Source organism: Myotis daubentonii, chromosome 7, assembly GCF_963259705.1.
Source record: "Myotis daubentonii chromosome 7, mMyoDau2.1, whole genome shotgun sequence".
Classification (NCBI taxonomy): Eukaryota; Metazoa; Chordata; class Mammalia; order Chiroptera; family Vespertilionidae; genus Myotis; species Myotis daubentonii.
The window spans coordinates 34,452,781-34,480,312 of NC_081846.1; the positions used below are offsets into that span (position 1 = coordinate 34,452,781).

Sequence of the window (27,532 nt, forward strand, 5' to 3'; positions counted from 1 at the left end):
AGGAATGGAATAGGCTGTGCAAACAGGGGGGTGTTAGATTTCTAAGGTGAAAATTTGGTTTTCTTGAATTTATTGCCCAATTGGAGCGCCTGCTCCAACTGAAAACCCGGTAAAGCACCGTGTGGCTCGCTTGCAGCCAGTCAGCATGGGCGAGGGGACGTTTGTCCGGTACTGGTTCCAGGCCACTGCCAGCCACACGCTGTGGGTGCCCCCAAACAGTCAAGTCTGGACACACTCAGGAGACCCAGGCATTGGTCTTTTGTTTTCCCCCTCTCTCTTTCCTTTTTATTATCCACAAGACTGAGATTGTTTAAATGTTATAACTTATAAGAAAATAAGCTACACTGAAATAAATTAAACACAACGGAGACGTGCTTCAGACATGGCTCAGGTAGGATATGGGACCCCCCGGAAAGAAAGCCAGGCAAAACCAAAGCAAAGCAAATTCCCAGACGCCCCCAAACCCTGCTTCTCAGTCAACTAAAAAAGCCAGAACAGAAACAAAAGTGTCAACCCCAGTGTGTGCTCTCGCATGTCATGTTTACCTTTGGAAAAGTATGGACAGGTGGTGGCTGCTATGGGTGGCGGATTACAGCAGAAGTTTGTTTTCTTCTGGAATGTGAGTGGAGAATATTACTGGGTGGTTTGGTCCTATATAACTTTCAAAATACTGCAGCTGAGATCCAGTCTATATAGATATCTATGTACAAAGTAGGGTAGTATAATAAATATTTAGTGTGTCTTCCACGGTAGCTGTCGCCCCTTCGAAAGCAGTCTTTGAAGCCTGTGTAATGAATAGACTCTCACTTTACTTGGGGTGTCCACAGTTGGGGTGCTTCCCATGAGGCACAGCCCACCCGGGGTTCCCTCCAGCAGGGGCCTGTGGTGTTCCTGCAGAGGCCAGGCCCTGGCCTCCCTGGGCCCTCATGGCCGGGCCTGCTCCAGCTGCTGATGCTGACTTCTAATCGCGAACCTGCTGACATGGACGGGGATGGGGACCACGATCTTGGGGTTCCGGGAGGGCTCCCCTGTCTTGGAGTTGGCATTGCCGGCCTTCACACGTTTCCACTTAGCCCGGCGGTTCTGGAACCAGATTTTCACCTGCACCTCGCTGAGTTTGAGGGCGTGGGCGATCTGCGAGCGCTCGGTCAGCGACAGGTACTTTTTGCAGTGGAACTCCTTCTCCAGCTCCAGCAGCTGCTCGCTGGTGAAGGCAGTCCGCCGCCGCCGGTTCTTGCCCGTGGACGTGGTGCTGCCCGAGGCGCCGCCGCTGGGCGGGGGCTCCTCCAGCGCGTGGCTGGGGTCTTCCTCCTTGTGAGCCGCCTGGCCAGGCAGATTGTCATCCGAGCTGTAGTCCAGATCGCTCTCCAGCGAGAAGCTCTCCTCCTTGCCCTTCGGGTCGTCTTCCACCTTTGACTCGTCTTTCCCTTGCCCTCGGACAGCCCCGGCTGAAAGCAAAACCAAACGGGGTTTTATTACATTTCGCACAACGGCCTTCCTTTCCCCTTCCCGCCGTCACTCGGGCATTTCCCCCCTTAGCGAATGGTCTTTCTGTGACAGTAACACATTGTGATTTCCTGGCCTTTGCGGGGGCGGGCGCCTTAGCGTGAGAACGCTCAGAAGAGAGGAGGAGACCGCACAAGCAAGGGACTCGAGGCCCGAGTGCCTCCTGGGCACCCTCCCGGCCTCTGGCAGCTTAAGGCCCGAGGAACAGGGAGAGTGAAGCCCAAGAGAGCTTCCTCTTTGTCCCCCGTGGTGGGGGCCGGGTGAGGGCTGAGGGGAAGTTCAGGGCTCCACCACCCCAGGGAAAATTTTGTGAACTTCAATTTCGTCGAAGCCACAGTGGGCACTTAGGGAGGCGTAGGTCCCACGCTATGCATTTTTGGGAGACATAATGCTCATCAAAGGGAAGTTTGGTAGCCCAAGGAGAGTCCCCAACAGACACCCCAATACACACAAGCAGCTGCACAGCCTCCCAGGAATCCGATTGTCCAAGGCAAACAGCAAGCCCGGTGAAAAGGTTTAATAGGTCTGGGCAACCCTAGGCACAAGCACTGTTGAGACTCGGAGCCAAGGCGACACCCCTTAAGGCAGAATCCTACCCGGAACTCACGTAGGGCCGGGGAGGGGGGCGGGGGCGGTCGGGGGGCGAGACTTCGTCAAACTCAGCGCCAGACAGATAGGCCGCCCTGTACAGCAGCTGGCCCGGGGGAGCTAAATGCCACCAACCCCCCAATCCGGAGACCATGCATGTCGCGTGGCTCTAAAATGCGTCCCTTCCCCGCCTCCGAGTCCCCGCGGCTCCGCTGGGCCGCGTCTTCCCGCTCTTGGATTGGGGTAGCTAGGGCGGGGGCTCGGCCGCGACCCTCGGGCCCCGGCGGGAAGCTGGAGCGGGCTCGCCCCCGCCTCCTCCCGCCCCCGCGCCCGCGTCGCGCGCGCCGCCGACTTACCAAGAGACGCCTGCACCGCCTCGGCCGCAGAGAAGGCGAGCAGTGAGCCCTCCTTGGCCAGGAAGCCTTTGCCGTCCTCAGCGTCGGCCTGCAGCGCCTCTGCCTTATCGAAGTTGCCGCTGCCCGGCAGAGGCTGCGGAGCGAACTTGCGGGCGGCCGCCGCTTCCTGGTGCTGGGGAGATGCGGAGAAGCCACCAGGCAGCGTAGCCATGAGCGTGGAGGTGAGCGCCATGCCCTGCGCCAAGCTGGAGCAGAAGCCGGTGGGCAGGCTGGGGATCTGGTGGTGAGGGTGCGCGGGAGGCAGCGCGGGCTGCAGCGCGGCCTGGGGTAGCGCGGGCGGCGGTGGCGGCGGCGGCGGCAGCACCACCGGCCGGTAGGGCATGAACATGGGGTAGCCGGTGTAGACGAAATGGCCGGGGCTGGGCTGCGGCGGGCTGCCGATCAGCGAGTCTATGCTGAAGGCGGTACTACTCCCCAGCGGGCGCTGCATCATCATCAGCGACGGCGGGAACGTTGCGCTCATAGACGCGCTCGGGAGAGACCAGCGAGAGGCGAAAAGTCCCTGCGCCGCGCCGCCGCCAGGAAGCCCGCCGGGCACCTGCAGTACAGTCGGGCAGCGGGAGCAGTATCCGGAGAGCAGACGCCGCTGCCCCTCAGTCCTGGACCCGCTGCATACCCAGCGATTACGGGTGGTAAGCGGGGTGAGGTCGTGCGCCCTGGAGCGAAGAGAGTGCCCGGGCCCCGCAGGCTCGCTGGAGCCACTGCCGCCGCTTGCCCGTCGAAGCCCGCGCGCGTCGCGACCGCAACCCTGTGCCCCGGCTCACAGCCGTCGGTGGGTCCGTCTGTCGGTCCCGCAGTCCGTTGCCTACCGCGCGAAGCTGGCGCACTTGTCTTCCGCGGGCGCCGCCAGCACCTTTAAATCGCGCTCCTCTTTCTCATTCACATTTTGCCTGCTGCCCAGCCGGGCTCGTGTCACGTGGGGCCTAGCGCCGCCGCCCATTGGCTGCGCCAGGAGGGGCGTGGGAAGGTGGGGCCCCGCCCCTTCCACCAAGGCTGGCAGCCAGAGGGCTGCAGGCACCACCAGCGGAGCGCGCGGGCCCGAGAGCCTGAGCCTGCCGCTCAGCGCAAACTTGAAAGGGGCGGTTGGCACCCCCAGGCTCGAGTCCCGCGGCCCGGGAGCCTGGTCAAGGCCGCCTTCAAGGGCAGCTTCCGGGGCTAGAGCCCGCCACTGCTAAGCCGAGGGCGTTTTCTTTTATAGCTGCATTGGAACAAACCTGCTCTCGGCTCACCCTAGCTCTGGGTGCTGCTGCTGCTCTAGGGGTCCCGACGAGGTTCCTGGAGTTGGGGGCATGGTCCTGCTGCTTCAGATCTGCCCCTGGGGCGCTGCCAGGCAGCTGACAGCCTCTGCCCGCCTTGGGGAACCCTGGGGGTTGCTTCTTGCGCCCTGACTCCTGCACCGCCGGGGCGGGAAGGCTGCCGGTTCCCCCATCCCGCGCTGGGCCCTCCCGTGAGCGATCCCTTCTCATTTTTCATGACATTCTTAATCATCGCACCTATTTACACACTTTGCCCGTGCGCATCAAAATAACAGCCACGATAATTATGATAATAAAGCGAGTCCTTCATCTCCTCCATCCTGGGGGAGGAAGGGGGAGTTACTGTGCCTCCCGATTGTATAACGTGAGATTATCTTGATGAAAGCTTTATGATGTTTGCTCAAATAAAAGCTGCGTTTTGTAAATAGGCGCTAATTAAGCACGTTGAGAACGGAGGGAGCGCTCACCCCAGCGCCGCCGCCCGGTTTCCAGCGCGAGGACTGGAGGGCGCGCGGCTCCTCTTTGCCTCCTGCAGAATGGAGCCCATTCCCTCCAGGTGTCTCTCTCTCTCTCGTCTCGACCATGGTAAAACCCCAGAATTTGGGAGTAAGAGAATTGGCTGGGAGGGGGTGGGGCTAGGAATGTTTATATCCCTTTCTCCAAGATGAAACCAAAACTTTCAGCTTTCGTGTTCCGTTTAAGAATGGAATCATTTCCTCTCAAGGGCAGACCATGCAAAGCGCGCCGGCGCGCTCGGGGGCTTCCACGCGCCTCCGGGGCCTGGGCTCCAACTTCCCGGGTCTAGATGTGCAAGTACCGGCTCTGGAGGAGAGGCGCGAAGGGCATTGTTACACCGGCCATTAAAAATCAGGTCACGCGGACGAGCTAGTGGTTGGGGAGTTGGCCCGTGATGGGTGTTGGACGTGTGTTATGTATCACTTACAAAGCACATTTAATTGGGAGATAAAGATAAATCGATCTTTATGAATTTATCGACCCGATTCTTTGAAGCTCTTCTTTCTCTTCCTTTCTCTAGAGCTCTCACCCCAAGGCCCCCGGGGGATGTCTTAATCCCAAATCACCTCCTCATCCACGAGTCTGGCTGGACACCCACTGCCCATCCGAAGGGTCCTGGAGGGTGCTGAGAAAACTCCCTGGCCCAGCCGCCAGCCGCCCTCCTCCTCGCCACCTCCCCCCCACACACACCACCACCACCACCACCCGGACAAAGACGACGTCTGGAGCGCGGTTCCCCACTCCAGGCCGCAGTAATGGATGGCTCCGGCAGCAGGAGGTTTGAAAAGAATTCATTAGGACGCTGCCTGTGTTTCCTCCACTCTCTTGAAGCCGAGACCCTGTGGGGGAAATGGATTCCTGTGAGGATCCACCGGGATGCAGATATCTGTGGGGTCTCTAAGCTCTACCCCTCTTTATCCACCCCTACAAAAGAAGAAAAGGAAAAGGAAAAAAACTGAAGCCCAGGGCAAAAGGCTGATTTCTTTATGGCATAATAAATATTCCCTCTCACGATGAGATAGCTACAGTCACCGAGGTCCAGGTCTCGTAAACTTGTTTTTCCAATACTAGGGAACCCCCCTGGACTCCTGGCTTGATTTACATGGCTACAGCCTTCCCTGCCTGACTCCGCACGCCGGTGTAGGCTGTTACTCATGCACTTTGCTATTTCACAGTGAAAATATTGTTCTACGGACTTACCTTCCGAAAGCCAGGAATCCCTTTGATTATTTTTGATGACAATTCTGCATTTATAGTTGAGCAAGAAGATTTAGGTCCGTTGAATTATAGCTACACTTGAAATAATTTGATGGCATATTATTTGCATCCATAAATTGCCGTGCAAAGTATTGACTGCAGGGGTTATAATACTAATCTTCTTTTATTAGTGAGTTCAGAGAATCCTCATCAATATGAATTTTATTTACTAGTGTGCTTTTTCTCGAATGCAGTGCAGTAATAGTTTCTCATGTGATGCTTAACTGCTTAGAAAACGACTGCCCGCGTCATAAAAGGGTCCTTGTGTTTCGCAGTGATTAACAAGAGTCATTCCGGGCACCTCAGCTACCTGCATGGCGTTAGGAGGATGGGGACTGCGGATAATCAAAGCCTTTAGCCTTTCCCCTCCGCTCCTCGGAGAGACATATGGGCAGCAGCGACAGGTACATGGCTTATCTAGCCTTCGGATTCCTACCTGCTCTGCTCGCCACTGCCTGAAACTGCGGAGCCCTGGGCGCCTCAGCTGGCCCCGGCTGCGCGGGAAAACCACCCAGAGCAGATCTTGGCAGCTTTGGTTTCAGAGGCCTCTCTCCTCCCTCGGATTAGCAAGAATGACAGACGCACTGCACCAACAGGAGAGCTGGGTCCTCCAACTCTGGTTAACTTCCGCGAACTTTTTTCCAGGGAACTTTCCTCCGGGTTGAAGTTGGCCCAGCCCCTGGGCACTTTCCTTGGCGGGTGCCAAGCTGGTGTCAGGATCGTTTTAAGCCACTTGAAACCTCAGACGTCAGTAAAAGGGATGGTAATTAAGTTGTCTCCACGCTTGGGGGCTGTCCCAGTCAGCGGCGGCCTGCAGGTGTATGCAGGCCGAATAAAGTACTGACCGCACACATAAATGTACATCCACGCAACAGACCCGCGCGGGCCTGCCGAGTCGAGCTCGCAGGAGGGAGCAGCGCAAACCGCGCGCTTCCGGGCTACCGCCAGGGGCGAGGTCGCGGGTGGGCGTGGAGAGGGGGCAGCGTGGGAACCCCGAGTTTGGGTCTCGGTGGGTGCGGAGCAACCCGTGGGTCTATGGGGCCCGCGTGCTCGCCCGCCCGCCCGCCCGCCGCCCAGCCCCAGGCGACAGGCTGGTTTCTTGGGTAACCGCGTTGTTTTTATTTATAGGGACTTTGAGTGGCCTGATCATTCGGTCATTGCCTCGGCTCTTGCTGCTGGCAATAGCTGGGAAATAGCTTGGGATGGGTTTTATTTATGGAAGGGCAATTGGGATTCACACCCAGCTAACCCAGAACAGTCTTCCCCCCAGCCCAGGACGCACTCACAAAGGGGTGCTTGTGTAAAATTCCCCTTCAGACACACCAATTTGCAAGTAGCAGAAAGCATTGAAGCCTCATTTTTTAAACTATTTTATTCAGCTTTTTTTTTTTTTAATCTGAAAGCCCAAAATAGACTCCATGTGGTTCTAAGTGAAGTCAGCCCTTGGCTGGCTTTGAAATAGCTCCTGCAATTATGTAAAAGAGCCATTCACCAACAGGACGGAATTAAAAGGGATCTCGCCCGCTTCCCTTTCATTGCCAACCTCTCATGTTTGACTTTTCAAAGCACTTCCAACACGATGTCTTTCTCCAGGACAAAAGGCAGAACAAAAAAAGTCCCCAAACTTGTAAATTGAACGTCAAGGGGACTTTAAACAATTTAAAGCCCATAAATAATGATAAAGGGGACTGGCAAAAAAGGCAAACCCATTCAATTAATGGAGTTTCCCAAGCAAAGATCAAGTGGTTTATAAAATAAAAGTCTTTGCTTCATTATTCCGCTCCTTGACCGTGCAGAAGGCGGGACACGGTTTGTTCTAAAGCGCCCGAAGAAGGGACGGTGTGCGGCCACATTCTTATGTAGAAAGTTTTGCTTTTTGTCCCCCACCCTGACAGTAGCACAAACAAAACCGCCAACCTGAAGCGTGAGGGGGAGGGTTCTTTTATTTTTTTTTCTTTTTTCTTGCATTTCCTCGGGGGAGTAGGAAAACGTTCTCCGCAGGCCTGGAGGCGGGGCAACGTGACCCTTCACACCTGCGCTGCCCTCCCCACCCCCGCGCGGAGGAGCAGGCGGAGCCGCAGTTGCTCGGCGGGCCAGCGGAGTCCCCGAGGTACCTGGGGGCTGGGGTGGGGGGTTCCTGCACCGCGCCGGCACCCCCCGGGACCCCGACGGCGCACCCAGGCGCCCGCTGCGAGCGCTCGGAGCCCGGGTTCCCCCGCACCCCACGCCAGCTCCACTATGGAGCGGGGTCCTAGTCCCCTTTTGGAACATCCCTAAGGGAGTTCGTGGCCACTGTGGGGGCTGGATCGCCAGGCGCCTTCGCCCTGGAACCCGCGCTCACTCGGCAGCACCCAGCCCCGGCCAAGGGGGCTCCTCGGCAGGGACTGAGCCGCCTGCCCGCCTCGGGGGAGAGGGAGCATCTGGCGGAGGCCGGCCCGAGGCTGCAGTTGAGGGCGGAGGCCTGGGGTGCAGGCGTGGAGGGGTAGCGAGGGCACTGGCCAGAGTCCGGGAGGCTGCGCCCGTCCTCGAATCCCAGGCGCTGGGGTGCTGGAGGTGGAGGCGCAGGCCAAGGCGCTTCTCACGCGGCTCTATCTCCTCCATCTGCCCCCTCGGATTCCCGCGCCCCCACCTTTCGCGGACTTCAAACGCACCCCGGCCACTCGGCGCCCGACTTTCATCTCTCCGCACAGCAGGCATTGTTTGCGGGCCTTCACAGATATGCTAATCCCGGGGCCGCGCGGACGCTGGCCTGGGAGGCCGGCAGAGGGCACGGAGGGGTGAAGGGGTGCGCCGGCCCCGGCTGGGCCTTGGGGACCACTGTATGGACGGCCCGTTTCGCCCGCCTTATCCTGATGCCGGTCCCAGGCTGGCTGCAGCCGCGTTCAGTGGATGATGAAGTAGGAGGCATCGGATCAGCGACCACGGCCAGGGCCCCGCCGTGCGCACTTCCCAGCTCGGGAGGACACCGTGTGTCGGGAAGAGCCTGGCCAGGGACAGGGCCCGAATAGGACCCTTCCCCGGAAATCCAAGGGAGCGCCCCCCTGCAGGGTGTTGTCTTTTTAAAGAGGACGGGCTTACCGCGAGTTCATCCTTTTAACCCTCCAGAAACCACACTGGAGGGAGCAGGAGGGTGTTCGGATTGACAGCCACTCCAGGAGGCTCCGCTTCTGCGGGGACCCAACATGAAGCTGCAAGGGCTCCTGACAAAACCCATTTCTCCGTCCTCCAGACACACCTGCCAAGCAGGGCCCGCGTCTCCCGCGGTCACAGCGCTCTCGGTTAAGAAACCAGGCAGCCGAAAGGATGTCACGGGCGGGGCAAGGGTGTGGGTGCAGGCTGAAGGGAGAGATGCTGGCTAAATGGGGCGGGAGGTTGGATTTCCGGGGAAAAGTCGCTGTAGAAAGTTGGCTGAGCAATAAGCTCGCCTGGGGAACGCAAGGGTAGGGTATGTCTATAACTGACCAGCCAAGGACAGCTGTGACTCCTAGGAAAGCTGCTCAGAGGGACTGTCTCACAGGACAGACGTTTCCAAGGAGAGGCCAGGAGGGTGTGTGTGCTGATGGGGTAGGGAGAGAGCCATTCTACTAACAGTGAAACGCAGATACCAATAGATGCCACTCCCCTCTAAAAAGGTAAGTAGGAACACCCCAGGGACAGTCTCACCGTCTCCAAATCCGCTGGGGTGGGCCCATTCTACATTGGAGGGAGATCCCAGTGTAGATCTTTGGTTCTTGTTTGAGGGGCCTGTAAGCCATTGAGAACCAGAGCCAATGAGAAGGGCCCAGGGTAGAGGCTGGCCACAGGACTAACCCCCCTCCCCCCCTGTCCCCTTTAGGTTCTTTGAACCCTCAGCTACCAGGTGCTCCCTTGCTCACTGACCTGAGGGTTGGTGTAGGTCATGGGCCACCAGGGGGTGAGCCAGTGTCCTTTAATGAGGCCTGAGAAATGAAATGGAGACAGGCACCTGCATCTGTCAGGCTGGGACAATCCAAAATGGTTCCCCAGTTAAATCCTCCACAACCACTGTCCTTACCGCTCTCTGCCCCTGCCTGAGAAGGGACAGCCTTGTTTTTAGGTCTCAATTGTCCTTACTGCCTCAGGTCCCCTCCATATACAGCCCCTACGTGGTGGTGACCACAGGAGAGATGGAAAATGGTGACCTCCTAGGCCTTTGAAACAGAAGAACCTTTGAATGTGTTCCATTTGTCATCTGGAAAAATACAGAGGTTGCATGATGTTGCTGCCAACAATTATATTCTCCTTATCTGTGCAGCCTGAGATCCCCAAACCTTAGAGAAAGGAGGAACCAAGGGCAAGGATAGAGAGCAAACTCACATCCCGAAGGATTTTCACTGAGGGACCAACCTGCTAGAGCGGGTGCAGACCACATAGAAAGGAGAAGGAATGAGGAGAGGAGTTATTTGAGGCGCCCTGGGAAGAGTCCAGTCCAGAAAACTTCAGAATGCGGTCCCCTCTCCCCACACCTCCCTAGGGCACACTTCTGGGGTTTGTAGGAAATGAAAGCTTTATGTCTGGGGCATGTTGCCCTTGTGTTTGTGTTGAGTCTTTTTCTTTCTTCTTCTTTTTTTAAATGAAAGTGTGTTCATACTATCTAGTGTTCATATTATCTAGTATTTATTCTTCACAACTCTAAAACACCCCTGAAAAAGGGGAAGTTACTCCTGTAGCTTCTTCCCACCTATATACTGGGGGGGGGGGGGCATGCTGGGGTGAGTGCTCCCCATGGGGGGCACTGCTGTTGACACCATAAGAAGGGCTCCCATGGGTGTCAGATGCCTGTTCTGACCAGGCCACAGCAGAGTGGTCATCAAAGACAGTGTCATCCCTACACGGGGCAAGTGAGGCTGCCTCCTGCAGGCACCTGCATCTCAGCTCTCTTTCCCAGTCTCTGCTGGGAAATGAACCAAAGCCAGAAGCAGTCCTGCATGTCTCCACCTGGACAACCCTTCTGTTCCCTGAAGTCTGTGACAATAATGAACATGAGCTTCAGAAGGAGTGGAAGTTGATCGTGATGGCTCATAGTGAAGGGCCTTGGACACCTGTGACCAGTGTGATGCCTTCCCTGAGCTCAGGGATTCCCCCCTCCCTTCCTTTTGAACCATGTCCCCTTGTTTGTTTATTCATTTGCAGCAGATAAGTACTTTAGAATCTGTTTCTTGCTGTGACATTTCTAGCTTATCTTGTGGTTACTATAATCCCGCCTTCTCAAGTTCCTCTCAGCCCCACTTACAGTGCAAACAAAACAAGAAAACCCCACAAAACTAAAGAGATGAGAGATGTCTTAAAGGCAATTTCGTTCTAACCCCTCAAACCTTCAAATTTAGTTCATTCAGCACAGTGTTATTTATTTGGACATTTATACTTTAAAATGTAATAACCTAAATAATTTATTGTACAAGCCAGATTTTACATTGCACATCTTTATTTTACTCTTCTAATGAGGTTATCTCATATCTGTAAATAGAACTCATATAAGTATTATATATTTTCATAAATTAATGAGGGAGTGGCAGGAAACAGTTTTATTTAAGGCTTTACGATTTCAAAAGTATTAGCCCGGCCCTAACCGGCTTGGCTCAGTGGTTAGAGCGTGGGCCTGCGAACTGAAGGATCCCAGGTTGGATTCTGGTCAAGGGTATGTACCTTGGTTGCGGGCACATCCCCAGTAGGGGGTGTGCAGGAGGCAGCTGATCGATGTTTCTCTCTCATCAATGTTTCTAACTCTCTATCCCTCTCCCTTCCTCTCTGTAAAAAAAAGAAAAGAAAATTTAAAAAGAAAAAGTATTAGCCTGAAAAGCACGTGGGTGTGGAGAGCGCTCAGGGATGCAGAGCGCCCCCTATTGGCCGTGTAGAGCCAATGGCATCTGCTGTAGAGCCTGTTGGGACTCCGTGGTTCCAAGAAGTACACGCCTGCGGACTTCCCCTTTATCGCGGAATGACAAGGGCCGAGACGTCTATCTTTTTTATGCCTACAATTGCACAAGGAAAAGATCCCCAATTTCTTTTCATTGTAAACGTCCAGGCCACAAGAGAAGCCTTTGTCACAAACGAAGGTAAAAACACCAGACCTCCATGATTGCACATGAATACCATCAGATTTCGGACATAGTCATAGAAAACTCACCTTGGCTTTCTTTAAGACCCACTAAGGGTCTCCTGACTCTGACTCACCCTGAACAGGGCCTGGAAGCGGATGGATAAGACACCCTCTGACATCTGAGTTTGAGGGGCCTGGGCGCACCGCTGAGCTTACCGTGGCCTCTGCTATCCCATCCGCATAATGGGTGGGAATCCCGGCCCTCTCCCACCAGCGGCCCGACGACGTTCCTATAACGCAAATAATTAATATTATGTCATGGTTGTGGCAAGGAAGTGAAGTCACTCACGTAGCACTCCAGCGGGGCTCCTGGCACAGAGGCACGGGGAAGCTAGCTCAACAGCGAGCACGCCAGCCATGCTGGAGGTGGAGGTGCCGGGTGGACGCGGGGCCGCCAGGGGCGCCAGCCGGTGCGCTCCGAGGGAGGGCATGAATTTGAGGCAGCCTCAGCTCATTCGGCTCTCGAGCATTAAGAACAAACCGCGGGCCGCCCACGGATCTGGACGCGGGCTAGCATTTCAGAACGCGCGACGGCTCCCGGGAAGAGGCCCCGAAGCGCCGCCCCTGCGAGGCGCGGCGGCTTTCCCTTTGCGCCCCCGAGTCAGGTCCAGACCGTCCCCGAGGCATCCTCGGCCGTCGCTCTCAGGTCCAAGCTGAGCATCAGAAGGGCGGAAGGCACTGCCTTCCAGGGAAACAACTTCTAGGTCACTTTAGAGTATTTTATTTAAATAAAAGATCTGTTTAGGTGCTAAACAAACAAATCTCAAAAACATCCCTCTTTGGGGGAGGGGGGCGGCAACTGCGCACTTTGTCCTCTTCACTCCAAACTCCGTCTCCAGGGATCCCATAACGAGGCACCCGGGGCGAACGTTTGAACACCGCGGGGGGGAGGGGGAGAGAGGGGGAAGGGGGGAGGGGGACGGACGAAGCCAGGGGGCCGGACACAAGCTGCAGCAAAGGACCCAGGGCTGACCCGCCCTCTCCCCGTCCCTTCCCTTCCGCTCTCCAGGCAGGACGTTAGCTCTAGGGCGCCGCCTGCGGGCCGCCGTCGAGATCGGCCCCTCCGAGCCGAGGAGCGGCTCTGCCCCGACTTTGGCCGAGCAGCCCCGCGCCGAGGTCCATGCGGGGACCGGTCCCACGCACTCCCCGACCTCCGGCCTCTGAGCAGCCAGGGCCTCGTTTCCTCGTCCCTGGTGTAGGGGGCGCGCTTTTACCCCAACTCAGCTTTCCCCTCCTTTTTTTTGGTGGGGCGGAAGGAGCAGACATTTCCAATTTTAATGTGGCCCAATTATCTCGTTTGCACGACTTAAAATGTTTCTCTTTAACTCATTTCAATCTAGTAAATATACTTCAGCAAGTAGCTAATTTATCAGGGGTGGCTTCGCCTCGGCATTTGCATATAAAGAGAGCCATGGGCGACCCAACTCCGGCTGCACCAGTCGCAGGCAGCTAGACCTCCTCCTCCGGGTGGTACGCCTGGGTTTGTCGGAGAGGCGGAGGCGGAGGCGGAGGCCACGGTCTGCGAGGACACTGGCGAGGGCAGCGGGGAGGGGACGGGCCCTTCCGCTGAGTGCGCCCCCCCTCCCCCGCCCCCTGCCCCCGCCCCTGCACCGCCCCTAGCCCCCGCCCACTCTTCTCCCGGGGAGGGGCGGCCCCTGGGTGCCACCGAGGCTTGAGCGTCCGGGGCGCATTTATCCCCAAGTGCGTTTATTAAATCGTGTGTGGAGATAGATGGACGTGGATACAGGAGAGGAAATCGCAGCGCTTAGTTGAGCAATCTTCTGGCTTTAAATTCCGAATAAAAGTCTCAAATATTCCCGGGTCAGGGGGGCACTGTCTCATTAAAACCACTCTCCTCCTGAAACTGCAATGCAGACATTAAAGTGCAGTATTTTTCAATTAGAGCTGACGAATTCAATCAAAATTCCATAGATTAGGATGAAATGAGGCATGGGTCATTTACAGGGGAATTTAATTGCCGAGCCATTAGACAAATAGTATATTTGCCATTCCCGCGTTATCCATCATTTTCGACATCAATACCGGGGCCGCATCTCCTCGTCCCGCAGCCGCCCGGCGTCGGCTGTAAACACTCCCTTCTCTGTATCTTCTGATTATATCTGATTTCATTTAGGGCCACGGGGGATTATAAATGTTCACGCAATCAAGTTCATTAGGACTTCAAATCGCATTTCTGATTGGGATCGCTCTGCCGCTGTCCTCCCTGCGCCTTTCAAACCCCAGGACGAGGCTTTCAAAACATCTTTTTGAATTTAAAGCTTCACATCCTTTTGTCTTCCGACGCCCGGGCCCCCGCCCCCACCCACGGTCCCCCCGCGCCTCCGGGCTCCTTCCCTGCGGAGCAGCCCTGAATCCCGACGCGTCTAAAGCGAGGCTGGGTGTGGGGTGGGGTGGACCTCCGCGGACCCCAGGCCCGGCCCAAGCCGGCCTCCCATCCCCCTGGCGCCCCCCCCCCCCCCCGCGGCAATGCTGGACCAAGAACCCACCGCGAGGCTGAGGCGTGAGGCGCTCAGGTCCGGAGACCTGAGCAGAGCGCGGGGTGGGGAGGGGTGGGGGGCGCCGCGGGGCGGGAGGGACGATGAACCCCGCGTGTTCGCGGATCGCGGATCGCGGGTGGGTGTCAGCCCCATATCTCTGCACCTCCCGCCCCCTCCCCGCCCCCCCCCCCCCCCCCCCGCGCTCTGGAGTCCTGCAGCCACAGGCCTCTGGGCCACGATTGGGCCTGACCCTGGGCACTGATGGCAGGGACCTCCTTGCGGGCTGATCCCCTTCACCCCAGAGGCCCTGGTGGGGTGGTACCCAGAGGAGCCATCCCACCTCTCAGCAAACCCGAGAAACAAAGGAACAGAGTCTTCTAGGGCCAGCCCCGCAAGAAAGGCTCAAGACATCCCTTCCAGCACAGTTGAAAAATAATAGCTTAATATTAACTGCTTCTCATAAAAACATACTTTCACCGAGATACAGTTAGAAGAAAACCCTCATTTTACCCCCGTGCTTTGTGCTCATCGCTGTTAGCTGCCTCAGTAATTTAATTGGAATGAAACGTGAGAAATGTGTCATTTTTGAAGCATTTATGCATCACTTCCTAGAAATCTCATTGTGTTAACTAGGAGCCTACTGCGTTCTGTTTAGAACCCATAATCACATTTTTATGTGTCTGTATTACGAGTTAATGTGACCTCCTGTCTTTAGCAGATTAAAAAAAAAAGTTCTCTTTCCATAACATCCGCATGGAACGCTGGCTTGCAGAAAGTACCCGAAACCCTGTTTCCCCAAGGTTCTCCCCAACTCACCCACTTAAGGGCAGGGGGAAGAGATGCGAGCAGAGAAGTGCCTACTGGATGAATAATTACACACCGAATTAAAACCCTGCATTAAACGTCCTCGACAGCAAACACTGCATTCTCAATCATGTTTATTGCTTACAAATTGCATTACAAAGAAATCTACTCTTTTTATTGGAGTGATTAAGCAGAGTGTGAGGGCTGCAGAAGTACCATTCTGAAAGATTAGATGGAGGCAGACATCCCGGCTAGTTCCACGGCCGCGGTGACTATGTATAATTTTGTTAGAGAACACATTTAACACAGAGATGAGGATTGGACTGTCATTGTGGCATCATAAAAGAATCAACTTAAAATTATATTATTTATAAACACATTGCCTATAAAACATTCATATTTAATACAAAGGAACTAGGCAATTCTGTAATCAATATTTTCATTACTCAAATTTTATGATAGCCGCACAATTCTATATGACACGTCACGATTCTATAGTTTCTCTACCTCCTCCTTATCATGTGAGTTAAAATCTTGTTTTCTCTAATTCTGGGATGAACAGGTTGGTGAAGGAAGGGTTTGCCTGTGGTGCCACCTGCAGGGCTCCATGAAAATAAGTGTCAATACTGCAATCCTCTCAGGCTCTAGAAATGTAACCTCAGGCTTCTTTTCTTAAAAAAAAATTATTTATTTATTTTATTTTTTATATATTTTTATTGATTTCAGAGAGGAAGGGAGAAGGAGAGTTAGAAACATCAATGATGAGAGAGAATCATTGATTGGTTGCTCCTGGATCCCCCCACTGGGGATCAAGCCCACAACCCAGGTATGTGCCCTTGGCCGGAATCGAACCTGGGACCCTTCAGTCCGCAGGCTGATGCTCTATCCACTGAGCCAAGCCAGCTAGGGCTAAAAAAATATATTTTTAAAAAATATATTCTTACTGATTTTAGAGAGGAAGGGAGAGGGATAGAGAGATAGAAACATCAACGATGAGAGAGAATCATTGATTGGTTGCCTCCTGCATGCCCCCCACTGAGGATCGAGCCCACAACCCAGGCATGTGCCCTTGGCCGGAATCAAACCTGGGATCCTTCAGTCCACAGGCTGAAGCTCTATCTACTGAGCCAAACCGGCTAGGCTAGGGCAACCTCAGGCTTCTTTTAGCAATTTAATTAAATCAATATTTGCTTTGAAACAGATGATGACAATTTCAAGAAAAATCCTGGAATTTGAAAACTATGCTTCAGTCAAAAAATAAGATGATGTACTGATCCCAGCTGAAACTTTGGGGCTTCTGGATATTCCAAGAGCACAGAAAAAGATTTGTCTAAGGGATAATTTATTCTTGAAATAATGGAATAAAAGATGCCATATTCCTGGTTTATCACTTGGTCCTTGGGCAGCCCTTAAGAGATGAGAAGCACTTGGCGAGCTAATGACATCCGCAATGGCAGTGACTAAGCTTCCTCTCGATGCCCGGCGTCAGGACGGGTCACGGGAGCCGACCAGCTCATTCTCCAAGCCTATATTTTACACCATCTGGGGAGAGTGTTAAGTGTTCTTTGCCAAAGTTCAACAGCCTGCCCCTTCAACCTGTGTCATCAGAAGGAGATTTCGGAAATTGGAAGTGTGACGATTAAATACAGTTACTGGTATTAGCAAATGCTTCTTAAAGAGTCAGAGGTTTCGATTTTCCTCACAACAGGCTGAATTGATGATGATCATGTAACTTAAAATTCATTGGACACAAAATATGCTGAAAAGAGAGGCCTAACGCTGTGCTCAGAGTTTTAAACGTGATACGTCACAGGGTGCTGCGTCAGAGGGTGACTGTTGGCCTTCCTGCTGGGCTGGGGCGTTTCCTCCTGTCTGGGAGGCAGTCAGGATGGAGGGAGGCAGACCTCCTCAGGTCCTTAGTTGGTGTAGAACCTCAATTGTGTTTGGGAATTCTCTGTGGTCAGATGACAAGTAGTACAAAGATATTCAACAAAAGTTGGTGTGGCTCAGTGGTTGAGTGGTGACCCATGAACCAAAAGGTCTCAGTGCGATTCCTAGTCGGGCACATGACTGTGCTTTGGGCTCAGTCTCCAATACTGTGAAAGAATAGGAAACATTTTTAGAGCCTGTAATAAGAGAAATCCCCAGGTATAGTTTGTTCACTGGGAAAGACGTCAGCCAGGGTAATTCTAGCTTCAAAGAGGAATGTCTTTTGGAGGTTTATCTCAAGTACCTTCCTTCTCTCCCTCCTCCCACTTCCCTCCTCCCCTCCCTTCCTCACTCCCTTCTCTTAGTCTTGTCCTTCTCTCCTTCTCCCCCTACTCCCTCCCCTTTTTCTCTTTCTCATCTAGATGGAATGATGCAAGTCCCCTTCATTTTAGAACCTCGTAATACATGCAGCGTAGAGTACAGTTAGACGCAGTCATCAAAACAACACATTTTTGAGTTAAAAATTTTTCTTTATTAATAAAGCAAATTGCTAGCAATTCAATTCTGAAAAACTAAATATGAGTCTTTATTCATCAGATTTTCAGAAATATAATGTTAACATGTTTTCAAAGAGTTCTACTTTGTTCTAGGACTCCAAACATATTTAAACTTAATGCATTTCAGAAAAACAAGCAAGCTGTTTCCTAAGGTGTGTGGGAGAGACGGGATGGGGTGGCTGAAGCAGGGATGGCGAGTTGCTCGCTCAGATTCAGATTTGCAAAGTTCAGTGAGGACAGAGCTGCTCGGGGCTGTGGCTGCAGTTCTTATCGGTTTTGCCCTTTTATTTGTCCTCAACAATAACACTGCTTTGCTTTTCCATATTCTACAGTCTTTCTCCCAGTATTAGGCTATTTTCTTCTAATAATAGTAAAAACAATCATAGTACTAGAAGGAACTACTTACCAAGTTCTTTTTCTGGACCAGCTCAGTGGGGCCACCCTGGGGGAGGGGCGTCACCCCAGCCATATTCAAGAGGCACAGAAATCTTCATTTTCCAGGTGATCGCAGCTGGTTTTGGTTAAATGACTCTTCCTGCTCAGCAGAGCAGCCTGGATCTGAAGCCCACCTCTAGGTATCATCTCAGGCTCCTCCCCGCCCTCCAGGACGCTGCATCCCTTTCCAGGACAGAGTCACCCTCCTAGAGTCCCACTGTGACCATATCTGCTTGTCAATAAGGTAAGAATCCTTGGTCTGAAAACCAAGGCTCTCCCATCTGCACTCCTTTCAGTGACCCTCCCCTCCAGAGGACACGTCGCATGTCATTGTACCTCCTGCCTGGCACTGTCCCGCACCCCTGACTTTTCCATACAGTGGTGACTCCTGTCTGTTTGGGAGGAGCTTGAGGACAGCCATGTTTGTGTAGCCTTTTCTAGGGCAGGTGAGTTGTTGGGCTCAAGGGACAGACGTGGGTGGTCAGCTGAGGGATCTGCTGCCCTGTCACTCCCTTTCAGACCCTCTGTGTTGAAATCTGACCATTGGCCAAGCCAAGGCTCAGCCAGACTACCCCCATCACAATGCCCATCTCAGTGTCTTCCCCCTGCTCACCCTCCCCTCCAGTGGGCTTCACTCATAGTGCACACAACACCTTGCCTTATCCTGCAGTATTTGTGGGTATAAACTCCCCTTCCAGACTGCAACAATGGGACGAGGTGCCCTGCCCCCTCTCAGATTGCTCAGGAGTGCCTTGCATTGGTTCAGACTGGACGAAAACAGAGCCACTGCTGTCTGCAGAGGAGGGCCAGAGCAGTCTCTCTAATAAAATACTAGAGGCCCGGTGCACGAAATTCGTGCACTTGGGGGTCCCTCAGCCCGACCTGTGCCCTCTTGCAGTCTGGGAGCCATCAGTTGGACATCTTAGTGCTGCTGTGGAGGCGGGAGTGGCTCCCACCACCACTGCTGCGCTAGCCAGCTGGGAACCTGGCTCAGGGCTTCTGGCTGAGCGGCGCTCCCCCTATGGGAGCTCACTGACCACCCGGGGCGGGGGGGTGGGCAGCTCCTGCATTGAGTGCCTGCCCCTGGTGGTCAGTGAGCATCATGGCGATTGGTCGATTTGCATATTAGCCTTTTATTATATAGGATGGTGTCTAATAGCAAACTTGAGGTCAAGTGAGGCCAACCAATCAGGAGATGATTGCCATTGAGAAGATAGTTTATTACTCATTCCTCAGAGATGGAACAGGCCTCGCCATGGGGGCCACACGGGGAAGCACCAGGGTTGGTCAGAAGTGGGGGGGTGGGCAAGAGCCTTTATTGTGGTTTCCACAGAAGGAACGGGTGAGGCAGGATAGATGGGTCAGGCTTAGGCTTAGGCTTAGGGTTAGCTACTCAGAATAACTTCAGCGGGCTCTGGGGCAGAAGGGTTGCCTGGTACCTGGCCCTGGGGTGGCTGGCGTCCTGGGGCATGAGCACCCAGTGAAGGAGGGGCTGGGGTGTGCGCTCTGGGTTGGTTTGCATTTGAAAAGCATGCTGGGCTGGCAAGTTGTTTACTATCTCTAGGAATGATAACCCTGGTGGGGGCGGGGGCGGGTGTGAGGGCAGAGTCTCTCCAGAGTCATCAGAGCCCCAGATGTCAAAGCATCAGAATTCAGGAAATCAAGTGACTACAGTCCTAGACCGTCAGAACATCTCTCCTGTTACAGATGCTTGGGCTGAGCTGAGCGCAACCTCTATCGGCCTGTGGCTTCCTGGACCACGCCCTAGAGCTGGATGGGTTGGGTTTGGTGAGAATGTCAGACAGAAGACCCGCATGGGGTAAACATGTCTGGCTCACAGCCCCTCCAGCGTCCTTCTGGGGAGCCCTGGGCCCCCTGCGCTGGGAAGCACCAGTGGGCTCTGGGGAAGGGGCTTTTATCATGGAACCGATGTCCTCCCTCAGTATGCACATCTGTCATGTTTTGGGGACAGTCTTTCCAGGTGGCCGGGCTTCAGGACGAGGGGGCATTGCCCAGGAGGCAGTGGGTCCGAAGCCTTGGGGGCAGCGTGCATGCTGCTGACCCCTTCCGGGCAGGAGACAAACCTCGCAGCAGCAGGTACACCTTAGGCACTTTCTGATACAAGTCCTATGCGATGCACGATGTTCATCCTCACAAGCAACCTGAGAGGCAGTGAGGGCTCTTACCGCATTCCCAGGGGCCTGAAGCTCAGGCAGGTCTGCTCCGGCCAGTGGGAGGTCCCACCAGGCCCGCAGGTCCCCACCCAGGGCACTCTCATCACCACCCAGCCACCACAGAAGCAAAGAGGAGACCAAGAACAAGTCCAAATGCTCTGGTTTTCAGTGCAAAACACCCTCTGGGTCCAAAAGGAGGTAGCTTTGCAGGGTCGCCGGCAAGGGTAACAGAGGCACGAGGCGGAAGCACTGTTTGCCAAGCCGTCTGCGAATGGCACAGCGGCAGAGGTGCAGCAGGCGGCGCGGGCTGCCGGCCAAGGCGAAGAGAGACTGGTAGAAAGGCCGGTGTGCCTGGCAAGGAAGGCAGGACGTCAGTGTGAGACCAGCGGACACACAGGAGCCACACCTGTGGACTCAGGTGCTGGACCCCCACCCTGGTCTGGACACCAGGTCCTTGAGCCCTGCCGTCCCTCTGGTCAGCGTGGGACTGCTCCTCCTGCTCCTTGTAGGACAGCACCCCGACTGTAACAGGAGCTCCTGGCCGTGTGAATGCTGAGCGCCCACAGGAAGGCAGCGGGACTCAGATGCACCCCCAGGTCGCTTCCGCTTTCCTTCTCCAGAGGTTTACACCCACCTGGAGAGGAGAGCAGAACGCCTGGCCCCGCACAGAAACAGACGGCGATTCTGCCCCAACACGGAAGGCAGGCGGCTCCCTCACCTGAAACACCTCCTCCGGAATCACCTCCCTCCAGGACTCGGACACGTGGAGCTGAGGGTAGGCGTTGAACAGCACCTCGATGACCGCCGGGGCTGGCGCGCAGGTCTGCAGCACCTGTGGGAAGTGGGGAGGCCACGTTCAGGTTGACTGGGCTTGGGGTCCAAGTGCGGAAAGGGCAGGGAGATGGAGGTGTGTTCACACCCATGACTGTCTGTGACCCCACTGTCCTCAGTCCCTCTGGGAACAGGGGCGATCACAGTGGCAGCACAGCTGGGCAGGTGAAGGGCTGCGGGAGTGAGTTCACAGATAAGCACAAGGCCGCGCCGGGCAAGGGGCCCTGTCCCGCCATCATGCAAATCTGGGCAAAGCACTCAGCATCCGGGTTCAGGAGCAAGTGTGGGGGAGGGGCGGGGGGGACGGGGGTACTCTGGAGAGCTGCTCAGGGAACAGCATGAGGTTCTGCTGGGAGCGCGTGGCCCGGACAGTAATCCCAACTTCTCACCTCAACTTTCTAAAGTCAGGACATTGGCGAAGAGAACTGCTTTGCTGTGGAGTTTCCCCTCTACTTGGCCCTTCTCTTTTTTTTCACAGTCCCCACGGTCAAAGGACTTCTGTTTTATTATTTGCAAATTTAAAATTCACCAGCTTTATCATAAAGGTGGGAACACTTTGCTTTTAAAAAATAAACTTTTTTGTTGTTGTTACAAAGAAATTTGAATGGACACAAAACTGGACCCAATAGTATGATAAGCCCCCATGTACCCAGCATCATCCCATGGCGAATCCTGCCCCATCCACCCTCAGCCCCTCTCCCTCATATTATCTTAAAGCAAATTCGGGCATTCTGCCATTTCACCTGCACATATTTTACTGTCTCCTAAAGGACCCTTTAGAAGAAATATCTACACAGTATCACTATAGCGCCTGATAAGTTAAGAAGACTGACTTTCTTAGTATCATATAGTCAGTGATTAAATTCACAGCGCTCTCTTCAATGCCATTATATTAAAAATAATTTGTTCGAATAAGAATCTAAACACATGAGGTTAGTTGATATGATGTAGTTTTAGAACTTTCTGTTTCTTTGCTGAAGAAACTGGGTTATCTGTCCCGGAGTCTCTCACTGTTGGGGTCCTGCGGGTGTGTCCCTGTGGGTGCTGGAACGCGCTGCTCCTCCGCTGCTTTCTGTGAGTAGCTGGACTTGGAAGCTCCATCACATTCAGAGTTGATCTTGGGGGCGGGGAACCTCAGTTCTCTGTTTTTGAGGCTTGAGATTTACTGAATGTAATACAACTGTTCCTTGTATTTTTTCAGATTGAGAAAAACGGAGTTCAAGCAATTTTTCTAAGACCAGGCAGCAAATACCTACAGCAGACAATAGTGAGAGCCAGCAACTAAGTCCGGCTGCACCATCTCCCTGGGCTCCCTGAGCACAGAGTCAAACAGGAAAAGGTACCGTATTTAAGTCACTCGGGATGGCCGCTCCCTTACAGCCTGTCCAGGTTCCTTCACATCTAAACCTCCTTTAAAAAAGAGAAACAGCCCTGGCTGATTTGGCTCAGTGGATAGAGCAGTGATGGTGAACCTTTGGAGCTCGGCGTGTCAGCATTTTGAAAAACCCTAACTTAGCTCTGGTGCCGTGTCACATATAGAAATTTTTTGATATTTGCAACCATAGTAAAACAAAGACTTATATTTTTGATATTTATTTTATATATTTAAATGCCATTTAACAAAGAAAAATCAACCCAAAAAATGAGTTCGCGTGTCAGTAGGTTCGCCATCACTGGGATAGAGTGTCAGCCTGCGGACTGAAGGGTCCCAGGTTCGATTCCAGTCAAGGGCATGTACTTTGGTGCGGGCACATCCTCAGTGGGAGGTGTGCAGGAGGCAACTGATCGATATTTCTCTCTCTCATCAATGTTTCTAACTCTCTCTTTCCCTTCCTCTCTGTAAAAAATCAATAAAATATATTAAAAAAAGAGAAACAAAAGTTCATAGGTCTTTTGTTCAGAATAAACCCTATATTGTGTATACTCACGTTTTATGCATTTAGACAAAACATTAATATATGTAAAAATGGGCTAATACTTTATATATTATTTTGAAACTTGATTTTTGTCTACTCAAAATTGACTGTGAACAAAAATGATAAATGAGCATCATTTTAGTGGCCATATAATATTATTTTATGAATGGATCATCATGTATTCAGTGAAATTAACTACCCTAAGTGGAAATGATAAACAATGAACAATCTTGAACATAAGTCTATCTCTTGCTGTCCCAAACCATTCTTAGGTAATAATTCTACCCCCTTCCTACACTGAATTCCTGGAAGGAGAAGTGCAGGGTCAAAGTGTAGGTACATTTTCAAACTTTTAAAGGATATTGTCAAATTGTGAGTGTGTAAATTGTTACACTTCTTAAAGAATTGAGTATGAGAGTGCCTCTTTCTCCCTGCCCAAATCATCTCATTCATTATTTAAATTTGATAGGTACAAGATGGAATGTTTACACTTGTTTTGGTTGACCATTTGTCTTTCTTCTTTTCTGAATTGTTACATTATGTCTTCTGCTCCTTTTTTCTATAGTGTGTTCAGTCTTTTCATTGATTTGTAAATACACCTTATTTATGAAGGTTATGTTTCATGGAGACAATCATTTTTTCAAATAATGGTATTTTCTCCTCACTATTCATATTTCTTATTTAATTTTCTTGTCTAATTACATTGGCTAGAGCTTCAAGTTCAATGTTAAACAAAATTGATAGCAGGCATCATTATCTTATTCTTAATTTTAATAGGATTGTCTGTAATGTTTCATCATAAATATAATCTTGGATATTAGTTTCAGATTGATACTCTGTTCTAAGTTAAGGAAATATCTTTCCATTCCTAGGTTACTACAAATTTCAGGATTTAACTTTATTTTTTGCCTTTTTTTTAAAAAAGCAAGTTGATATAAAAAGATTTTCCAATATTGACTCACTTTTGCCTTCATAAAACAGACTTTATTTGCTATTCTTCTAATTATAATGGAAGATTTAATTTACTAAGATTTTTGCATCTCTTTTAATAACTAAATTTGGTTAACAGTTTTAGTTTTTTGAGCTATTTTTGTCAGGTTTTAATATGTTAACTTAATAAAAGTACCTGAGAAAATTTCTATCTTTTTTAATACCCTGAAAGATTTTAAAAAGTAGGTAATTATTGAATTAAGAAGACATGATTGATCTTGCACTTGATATTATCTAAGCCTGTCATTTAATTGCAGGTAATAATTTGATATTTTCTATTTCTTCCCTGGTTACCAGCATATTTTGTTTTCATTTCTTCTTGAATCAACTTTGTGAGTCTATATTTTCCTGGGAAACGATCTTCACTTTACAGACATTTAGCGTTGCACAGGTATCAGTGAGGGTTCCAGCGGGAAACAGAAGGCATGTCTGATATAGGATGATTTCAGGAAGGTGCACTGATACAGGGGCTGTTGAGCTCAGTGTGAGTGCAGGGGAACTGCCAGGGATAGCACATGATAGTGGAGCGAGCTGGTAGCAGCACTATTCCATTCCTGAGCCAGAGGGTGGAGATGGGGTGGGCTGTCCTCCTGGGGCAGTGATCCCTGGTGGGGAACACACAGCCAGCCTGCAGCAGACAGCAGGCCCAGTGAATACATCCTCTGACCTCACTTTTCTCCCCTCCCTCCTGCAGTTGAGAGATGGCACTGGCCAAACCCAGCAAGGCAGGGGGCAGGAGCCTGGTCTGTGTGTCCCTCTATCTGGACAGGAGATATCTCCTATTTACATCTCCTTTGAAAATAATTTTGGTATTTTCATTAGTTTTACAACGTGCCTTACAATTATTTGTCTCTCTTTTCACTGGGTTGTATGCTTACCACCTGTCCGTTAAGCCATTCATTCCACAGATATTTACCAAGCTCCTACTAGAAGCTAGGAGTGTGTAGGTCTGTGTGATACAATGGCAAGCCCTGCCTTCATGGGACTTTATAGTCCCAACAACACAGTCCAAACACTAATAATAATATGCAGTGAGTGCCACAGCCCTGCGGAGGTGCTAGAAATGGCACCTAACTCAGACCCGGGCTTGCAATGGGGTGGTGAGTTGCTCAGGGAAAGACTTCTGGAAAAAGTGACATTCAAGCTAAGATCTGGCTACAGAGTAGGAGCAACAAAAGGTATGGAGAGTTCTGGGGGCAGGAGTGCTCTAGGTGAACACAGTTACCAAACTTGGAAGGTGAGAAGGACCAACACCTGTTGGCTGGCTCATGAGAGTAGAGACCAGAGATCGGAGAGGAAAGCAGGTCAGATCATGAAAAGTGTTGTCTGCACACAGGTCAGGCCCGCTCCAGCCACAGGGCCACAGACAGGCTGCTCCAACCCCAGACAGACATCCGCACAGCCCATGCCCCACCTCTCTCAAGTCCTGACTCAAAGTTCACCCACCCTCAGTGCCACACCTAAAACTGCAGCTGCTTCTCTCTTGAGGCCTCATCACTTCATTGGTCCATTTATTATGTTCACTGCTTACGGTGTCTTCCCTTTAGAATGTAAGCTCCATGAGGGCAGGGGTACTGCTTTTTCGTTATCCACTCCTACTGCCTAGCACTCAATAAATATTTGTTGAATAAATAAAATAAATAGAAGAAAGCTTTTTATTTTTTAAAAAATGCATTAGGAAGCCTTGTCTTATGTCTTGATATCTGCAGGTGTCTTTCTTTCACCATCAAAAGGAAAGCCATCCTGGCTGAGGTTAGAATCCTCTGTCCAAAGTTTTCCTTTAAAAATCTGTAGACATTTCGTTGTCTTAGGACAATACTGCAGCAGAGAAATCTGGGTCCAGCCTGGTTTTCATTGCTGTATGGATAGCTTTTAACATTAGTTCTTTGTCATGAACACTGGGGCTGACTCCCCAACACCCCAAATGATTTGATTAACCCAGTCACGGTAATTCCATCCTTTTTGACGTTCATGGGTCTGGGGCCGGGCACATCCTGCCCCCCCCCTTCCCGCCTCACCCCAATGTGCTCTTGCCGTGTTGACACTTCTGCTAACACAGCTGCCACTAGCCTGCCAGCTCCTGGAGCATGGCCCTCTCAGACACCCACTGTCCTCTTCTGTGTTGGGAGAACCATGCCGTTAAGATGAGGGTTCGCACTGCACCCCCAGTTCTAGTCCGGTCACATACAGATGGAGCTCCAGGCAATGCTTGCTTCCTCAGCCTACCCTGGAGTCCAGCGACCCTGCGATTGGCCCACTCCCTTCTTTCTGCGGAACGTGAAATGCATCCCAGTGGCTGCCTGCAGCGCCAGGACTCCCGGCCCTCCCTCTGCAGCAGCGCCCCTCCCCCGCCCCGTCGGTGGGTCACAGACTGTGACAAAGCCTTATTGCCTGTCTCTGGGAATTCATTTCCTGTCTCTCCTCGGTTCCACCTCTCTGGGGCTCGGGGCCCTCCCCACGCCCTCCGCGCTGTGCCCTCGTGTTTGCCAGGCAGCTGGCTGCCTTCATTATTTTTACGCCAACACAGTTTAAAACCTCGGCGGCCTCCGCGTCTGCGGAGGGGCGGCCGCCACATCACTGACACGCTGATGTCGTTAGGGTCCGCGCGCACCCTCTCCGGCTAATGAGGCGGCAGAAAGAAAATTAAGGGGAAAAATCACACAGGCACATTGCTCTAGATGTAGACGGGAAATAAAATGAGCAAGAAAAACAGAGGCACGCCATTTATGCTTGCTCCTCCCTCCTCCCCCTGCCCCCGGGGACAGGGTGCGGGCGGCCCCGTGGAGACAGGAAATGGAGTCCTGGGTTTTGATTATTGCTCCCCCAGGATTTGCCCCCTAAAAGCCTGTGTCATGGGAGCAGGGTGAAGCCACCTTACCGAATTCTGTAATTGTGTAAAAAGAAAACACGAAAACTTTACACCTGGATTTTCAACGTGGGCAATGCCCAGGAGGTGAGGCAAGACCAGAGCTTCGCAGATGTCTCTAGAATCTGTCATTCTCGTCCGCAACCTCCATTGCCCCTCTCTCTGCAGTCCTCACCTGGATGGCCACCAGTCTGTGGGGCTTTCCCCGGCCCCTACCCGAGCTGTTCTCTGCACCTAAGCAGAGAGCTCATTTGATTATGTCACCTCCCTGCTTAGCATGCCATTGATTCCCATTGTTCTCCAGACAAAGGCTCAAACCCTGAACAAGGGCCCTGCCTAGCACCCGCCTCAACTGGCTCCCTCCTGCCCTTGCCTCCCCAGCGACTGGGTGCTCTCTGACGCACAGGTGGCAGCTCCCTCTGCCCCAGGACATTTGCCTGGACTGCTCCTTTCTGCCTGGATGGCCTCTCCTCCCCTCCTCACAGAGAAAGGCTTCAGCCTTCAGGTCTGGGCTCACTCAGCACATGCGGTGGGGAGCCTGTGGAGCCCCCTCCCCACCCCCCAAGCTAGGTCAAGCCCCCTAGTTGGCACTTTCAAGGTGTGGAGGGTCTTTGCTCTGTACCTGTTCTCACCACAGCAACATCACATGGGTGTGTATGTGTGTGTGTGTGTGTGTGTGTGTGTGTGTGTGTGTGTGTGTGGTTGTCTTACCCTCCTGAGGGACAGTGCCATGAGGGCGGGTTCAACACAGTAACTCCAGCACGGGGCTTAGCAATGCCTTAGGAATGTGTGTTAAATGCCTAAATACATGCCCGTGGGAAGCATGGCCTATGTGGTTTGGGGGACACAGGGCACCGCTGGTGTTGTCCCTGCAC

The 27,532-nt window shown here is 52.5% G+C and overlaps 2 protein-coding genes across 2 annotated transcripts in view; both read right to left on the minus strand.

Moving 5' to 3' along the window:
- Positions 1–296: 296 nt before the first annotated feature.
- GBX2 (gastrulation brain homeobox 2) lies at positions 297–3,352 on the minus strand. The gene is made up of 2 exons (XM_059702477.1): positions 2,451–3,352; positions 297–1,448 (listed from the first exon to the last, which is right to left on the minus strand). Exons 1-2 carry the CDS (start codon positions 2,971–2,973, stop codon positions 925–927), a joined length of 1,047 nt encoding a protein of 348 aa, XP_059558460.1. The 5' UTR covers positions 2,974–3,352; the 3' UTR covers positions 297–924.
- Positions 3,353–19,463: 16,111 nt separating this feature from the next.
- ASB18 (ankyrin repeat and SOCS box containing 18) overlaps positions 19,464–27,532 on the minus strand; it is a 40,170-nt gene continuing 32,101 nt past the window's right edge. The window contains exons 4-5 of the mRNA XM_059702478.1: positions 20,773–20,886; positions 19,464–20,405 (exon numbers count right to left, since the gene is read on the minus strand). Coding sequence (XP_059558461.1) covers positions 20,220–20,405; positions 20,773–20,886 — 300 coding nt within the window. The 3' untranslated portion in view covers positions 19,464–20,219. The remainder of the gene's footprint in view (positions 20,406–20,772; positions 20,887–27,532) is intronic.